We start from the raw sequence: 6,860 nt of genomic DNA, 5'->3' as shown, positions 1-6,860 counted from the left end.
GGCGTTAGGAAGGGCATCCAGCTGTAGAAACTCTGCCAAATCAGACTGGAGCCTGGTGTTGCCATCCGGTTTCACCAGTCCTCAGTCAAATCGTCCAACCCATGCTAGCATGGAAAGCGGACGTTAAACGATGATGATGATGATGATGAGCATATAAATTATTTTTAATGTACTGATATTACATTTACCCTTTTGCTACATCTCTGTTGAAATACCTTTGGCTCAAATAATTTTGAAAATAATAATGAATTCAGTAAAATAACTTTTTCATTATTAAGCTGGTGTTTTGAATATAAATTTATATGAAATTTTGATGGTAGGTTTTAATTAAGATGATTTTAAGACATGGAGTTTGTATCATTGAACCAAGGACAGATTCAGGTGAGTTGGTGCCAAAAATGTTTAATTTCCTTTACATATAGGATAAACAACATACGTCTTTGTGCCTATATTCTCATTTTGGAGGGAACATTACTCTTTGTCTTCAAATTAAAGATAGCTATTAGCTCTGATCAAATAAACCTGTTAATTTTTATACAACAGTTGTAACTCTTAAATAACACTACAACATTTAAAAAACAAAAATGTTTTCAGTTATTGCCTTGAACAAAAGAAATGAATTTGGTTTACCTTCAAAATCAAAACTGCCCAGAGTTGAGAGTGCCAATGTAATACTAGTGTCATCTTGAGAATCACTACCAGCTGCAAAAGGAAATAAATACACAATCAGTAAACAATAACGCATCTCTCTCTCACACACACAGATAACATTAGTTCCCCCCCCCCTTTTTAATGTCCATTTTCCATGCTGGCACGAATTGGGCAGTTTGACAAGCCAGAAAGATGCACCAGTTTCCAAATGTCTGTTCTGGCATGGTTTCTATTACTGGATGCCTTTCCTAAAGCCAACCACTTTACAGAATGGACTGGTTGCTTTCTACATGGCGCCAACAAGGTCACCAAGTAACTTGCAAGACAAGACCCCCACAAATGAAGGGAAAGTAGTACTGAGGGAGTACCAGGTGATGAGAGGTTAAAGTATGACCGAGGGACAGAAACAGGTGTTTTGCTGTATAGGAGACACATGGCTACCAGAGAGAGAAAGAGAAGATAGGGAAGATGTGTCAGGGAATACTCCAAGTTACAGGAAGGTGTGTATATAAGTAGTACAAAGGACTGGATAAGGTGAGTGCAAAAGTAAGATTTTGAGAATGTGAAGGGAAGAAGGGAAACACTGAGAGGAGAACATGGGTAGAGGAAAGGGGCTGCAGCTCTGAAATAAGAGATAGTTTTAATGAGAACATGGATTATAAAAATCGGGGTTTGCTTACCAGACGACCCAATGGGTAAATTCTTGGGAGCACCAGGATGCTGAAGTGGTCGACCAATCAGAATCAAGGACAACATCCTAAGTAACCCATCTTGGATATCTTTCTTCATCTGGGGGATATAGGTAGCCAGATCCCGCAGTGCGGCTGTCAATGCAGGACTGATGGAGAAAGGAAAAAAATTGAATTAACAAAATAAGATGAAAATGATTAACAAAAAACAACAAAGGAAATATCACTTTGACCAAGTACAAGGTTGATATTAAAACAAGAAACAAAAAGAATAATTTGATTTATGGTATTTTTTTTAGTGAACCCCCACACACACTACAGAAGGGAGGGCAAAATACATACCACCCGTGGTCATGTCAGAACCCTAAAGCACCAAACTAAAAAGAAAAAAAAAACTCCCACAAGATCTCAAGTCTTGCAGATCTATTCTAGCATCACGATGATCATCATCATTTAATATTCACTTTTCCATGCTCACATGGGTCAGATGGAATTTGTTGAGGCAGATTTTATACAGCTGGATGCTTTTCTTGTTATTAGCACTTACCCGTTTCCAAACATGGTAATATTTCCCATGACAGATTGGAAAGAAACATTACATGTATGATATGGACACTTGTTTACAACTACCATGTGATGTCAAAACATGGGTGCACACCCACGCACATAAATGATAAGCTTCTTTCAGTTTCCATCAACCAAATCTACTAACAAGGCTTTGGTTGGCCTGAGGCTATGTAGTAGAAGACACTTACCCAAGGTGCTGCATAATGCAACTGAACTTGAGACCACATGGTTGAGAAACAAGAATCTTGACCACATCACACAAGCATACTGGCACCATACTTACCATTCATCCCACTACTCAAACAACAACAACAACAACAATAATGAAAAATAAGAAACCATAACATTCTAAGATGACCATAAATAAGAGAATATGCAGAGTCCCAGAATGACTGGTCCAAAGCAAGAACAACCAACATTTCAGTAGGTTAGAACTATCATTAAATTATTTAAGCATTTACCTTAAACCTGTGAACAGCATGGAGTCCAAGATGTCCTTCATGTCACGAGCAATTGAAGTCTCCAAAGCTCTCCCCAACATGCTGATACAGGTAAAAACGGAAGGTTCCACAGAGATAGCTTTCTGTTTCCTGAAAGACAAAATACTTTTTTAATTAGATTTATCTAATGACAACTACAAGCAATGAAACAAACCAGATAATCTTCCAGTTTTCTTCCTAATTTTTATAAGTACATCAGAATAAAATAAAATGGGAAACTTGATATTTTATTAAAAATAGAATGCGAGATGAAAAAAATAAAATTCACTGCAGAAATAAAGCTATTTTGTTACAGTTTAATGGTGGTCAACTGAGTTTTGGATTATTATCATTTAAGCATCCACATTCCATGCTGGCATGGATTGGACAGTATAACAGGATCTGATGGGTTCAAGGACTGCATTGTGATCCAGTGTCTCCTTTGGCACTGGGTCACAATGCCAAAAGCTGGATGCTCTTCCTAAAGTCAACATTAGAAAAATCTGGAAAAATGTATTTTATTTCTGTTTGCATCTCTTCATTTAGATTTTTGTTCCTTCAAATTTATTTTTCTTATTTTCTGGGAAATCATTACTGTCTCATTAAAATTTTTATATTCGTTAACATAATCTGATGTAAATATTGTACAAGAGATGAAACTGGCTTTCATCCTTATCTGGTGGGCAATGCAGAAACTAGGGATAGACGAGTGAGTGGTTAAAAAGGGCTGTACAGGGATGCTGTCAGTAAGGTTTGGGTCAGCAACGAGTATAGTGAAGAATTCCAGGTAGAAATAGGGGTTCACAAGGATCAGACCTCAGCCCCCTCTTATTCATCAGTCCTCCAGGCAATAAGAGAGGAATTCAAGACAGGCTGTCCCTGGGAGCTCCTCTATGCTGATGACCTTGCTCTCATAGTTGAATCATTACCAGAACTAGAGAAGAAATTTCAGGTGTGGAAGCAAGGTCTAGAATCAAAGGGCTTTAGAGTCAAAGTTACAAAAACCAAAGTCCTAGTAAGTAGGAAGGTGAACAAATCACAAACACCTTCAGGTAGATGGTCCTGCTCGATCTGCAGAAAAAGTGTGGGTAGAAACTCCATGAGATGTCCCCAGTGTAAGCTATGGACACATAAGAGGTGCAGCAACACCAAAGGAAGGTTAACTGGGATGATAGTTTTTGTGTGCAGCAGATGCACAGGGGCAATAAACACCAAAGATGCTCAGAAAACAGATTCCATCACATGCCAGGGAGAGAAACATTCCAAAACAAAAAGAGACTTAAAATGAAAAGTGGTTTTTATTTACTTTTGTGGTAAATCCTTGGGTGGTAGAGCACTTCTCACAAACTCCATGATCCGATTGCAAAAGCTGAAGATGTTATCCTTCACAGCAACTGCCAGGAGACCCACTGCTTGGAATGCTGCAGCCCTTTCTTTATCACGCCGCAAAGCATTAAGCAAGTATACGATGGTGTCTCGAAGGTACCTGGAGAAAAAAAACAGAAAAACCTCACAGTTTCTAAATATTTTTAACCATTATCATCATTTAACATTCCATCTTATTGATGGAAAAACAAAACTCAGAACTCTAACAAAAACAACCAGTGCTGCCACCACCACTTTTATGACCATAATGAATATTTTAATTATGCTAAAATGTCACCATTGAACAGCTCAATGGAATGTTCCCTTAAAAACTGAAGTCTCCAGAGTTGAATAAAGTCACAGGTGTTGCACAACATCAACTGTAAATTTATTTTAAAATTAAAAGAATATAAATTTAAACTTTCAGTATCCAGATTATTCTGTTAAATGTAATGCTTATTTATTTATTCACATTGTTTAGAATTAATCATGCATCATCTCATAGCTTTGAAATTTCAATGATGCGACTGTTTTTAGAATGACATTGCAGGGTACGTGCAAGAAGTTGGATCTGGCCAGTTTTAACATGAAACAAGTAGAAAATGTTAGCCAAATACGACCAGTTTAAGTGTTAAAGGGTTAAGCCCATTCTTTTAAAATTTTGTTTTAATAATAATAATAAAGAAAAAAAAACCATGAATGTAGTTAAGATTTTGATTTCATTACAAATCGATGAAATTTTGGATTAAGAGTATACACACACACAGTGTTAAGGTGCACTTACGTTCTGGAAAACAACTCTGGATCAAAAGCTGCCAACCTAGGAATGGCTTTCAGCATGACTTGTTGTACATAGCTGCTACGATTTCCTTGGTAAAGTTGATGAACCAAGTTAGCTACCTGTAATAAAGATCATATGTGCTCTCTTCAACAACTATTTTCATTGACAAGGTCAATTTTAATACAAGATGTGTTTTTGTCTTTATTGTTTTAGGCAGGATGTATAAATAATTTAACTGACTGCCCATATCCTATAACCTACTCCAGTATCTTAGCACATTATCAACCACAGACTGGCAGAGAAATGGATGAGTGGTTAAGAAGTTTGATTGCTAGTCACAAGACTTGGGGTTCAATCCTACTGAATAACACTGAGTGTCTTCTTCAAGCCTGGGGCTGACTAGAGCCTTGTGAGTGGATTTGATGGATAGAGACTTTACTGAATTATAAACAATACTCCATTACATAGAAGAAAATAAAATTATTAAAAAAGGAATGAATAGAATTGTAAAAAAGATTGTAGAAACCTTGTCATAGTTTTTGGTCATTAGCTCTTTGCAAACTCTACTTTCAAAGAGACCTCTTTTCTGAGGTGCTGATGCATGTGATGCATCGAAGACTATTAAAGGAGACTTTTGATGTAGTTGTTGGAAGCCACTGGTGTTGGCAGGGGATCTGCGGCGTGGAGAGAATTCCTGAAAAGAAAATTTTTAAAGACATTTCAAATAAGGTAAAAAAAAAAAAAAAAAAAAACAAACAAACTTTATTTTTAAATTGAATTGGAAACAAACATAGAAACAATCTCCCTCAATAGGTTGTGGAAAGCTATTTGAAGAGGAAAGGGTGAGGAAGAGAAAATGTGCATATTTTGTACTCTGCTACAAGTAGAATAATATATTAAGAATAAATATACAAAGAACGCTTGTTTATCAGTTGGCAGGTATCAGCACTGAGCAGCAACCAGCTTGTTCACTGAAATCATAAACAAAGCCATTGGCTTGAAAGGACCAAGGATGCTTCTGACTGGTGTTGAAGAATCCTTGCACCAATGAGTGGAGTGTGTTATGAGCACATTGCCATTGTAAAATGAAGTTGTGCTGCTGTGACATACACAACAGTGACTAGCATATCTGCATTCAAATCTGCTGGAACATATGAATAAATACGCAAATCTTGCTGTACACAGAGGAAACAACTCTTTTAATAATAGTATTATAATAATTATTATTATTACTATTATTATATAATAACCTATAAAACATGTTGTCCAATTTAGACTCCCTTTGTGTTGGAGTATGGATGTCTTGCTATAGGCTCACAAACATTAATACAAAATGTAATTATTGGAAAATATAAGATTTACATTTTTGAAACCCCTTTTTCTTACTTTTCATATCTTTTAATATTGAGAAGGAAATAAAGGAAAAAAAAACTAAATAAAAAGGAGTAGAGAAAGGTGAAGAAAATGGATAATCATAATGAGTATAAAGCCTACTCACCTTCACTGCTTTCTCAAACGTGTTTTGCTGAATGGCCAAGTCCTCCATTTCAACACGAAGGCGCTGAAGAAATTGAAAAACAAAATAATATAAAACAAATCAACAAAAAAAAAAAAAAGTATTATTCAGTATTTTCAACTCTTAAATTTAATTAAACTAATCAATAATAGGTTAGAAGTAAAGAATAGAAGGTTTATGGGACAATCCCTGCTGTAACTCTTTTCAATTCCTTATAATTAGATGGTTCACAGCTGAGTTCAACTACCACTATTTCAATCATTGTAGACTCACAGCTGAGCTATTTCAGTTCATTAACCCTATGCCATTTAAACTGGCACTAACATTCAGTTTTATATTCAAACTGGCCAGATTGAGCCTTTCCTAATGCCAACCACTTTACAGTGTGTTGGGTACTTTTAACATGGCCCCAGCACAAGCGTCTTTACGTGCCAGGAGTACTTTTTTATGAGGCACCAGCACAGGGTTCTTGCAGGCCAATCCTCATCACCAGGGGATGCGGCCTTAACACTTCTGCTGCGGAGGAGGATGGGTCTTCAAAGCATCAGGTATCTTGGTCCTTCGTTATGGATGCATAACATGCTTTTTATTCTGTTACTGTTTTCAGATATTGAACTGTTGCCATGCTGGAGCATTGCCTTCTATGAAACAATTTATCATATTGACTCCCCCAGCATGTTTCATTGAACATTAAACATCATCATCATCATCGTCGTTTAACGTCCGCTTTCTATGCTAGCATGGGTTGGACGCTTTGACTGAGGACTGGTGAACCAGATGGCTACACTAGGCTCCAATCTGATTTGGCAGAG

The 6,860-nt window shown here is 36.7% G+C and overlaps 1 protein-coding gene across 2 annotated transcripts in view; it reads right to left on the bottom strand.

Annotated features, from left to right (window-relative positions):
- The window catches only part of LOC106870424 (serine/threonine-protein kinase mTOR), a 72,546-nt gene that overhangs the window by 52,507 nt on the left and 13,179 nt on the right, over positions 1–6,860 (bottom strand). For both annotated transcript variants that reach the window (XM_014916489.2, XM_014916491.2), the window contains exons 7-13: positions 6,031–6,093; positions 5,059–5,226; positions 4,536–4,651; positions 3,693–3,872; positions 2,369–2,497; positions 1,332–1,489; positions 631–702 (exon numbers count right to left, since the gene is read on the bottom strand). In XM_014916489.2, coding sequence (XP_014771975.1) covers positions 631–702; positions 1,332–1,489; positions 2,369–2,497; positions 3,693–3,872; positions 4,536–4,651; positions 5,059–5,226; positions 6,031–6,093 — 886 coding nt within the window. The remainder of the gene's footprint in view (positions 1–630; positions 703–1,331; positions 1,490–2,368; positions 2,498–3,692; positions 3,873–4,535; positions 4,652–5,058; positions 5,227–6,030; positions 6,094–6,860) is intronic.

This window comes from Octopus bimaculoides, chromosome 12, assembly GCF_001194135.2.
Source record: "Octopus bimaculoides isolate UCB-OBI-ISO-001 chromosome 12, ASM119413v2, whole genome shotgun sequence".
Classification (NCBI taxonomy): domain Eukaryota; kingdom Metazoa; phylum Mollusca; class Cephalopoda; order Octopoda; family Octopodidae; genus Octopus; species Octopus bimaculoides.
The sequence above is the reverse complement of the archived record's forward strand: the minus strand, read 5'-3'. Positions and strand labels throughout refer to the sequence as shown.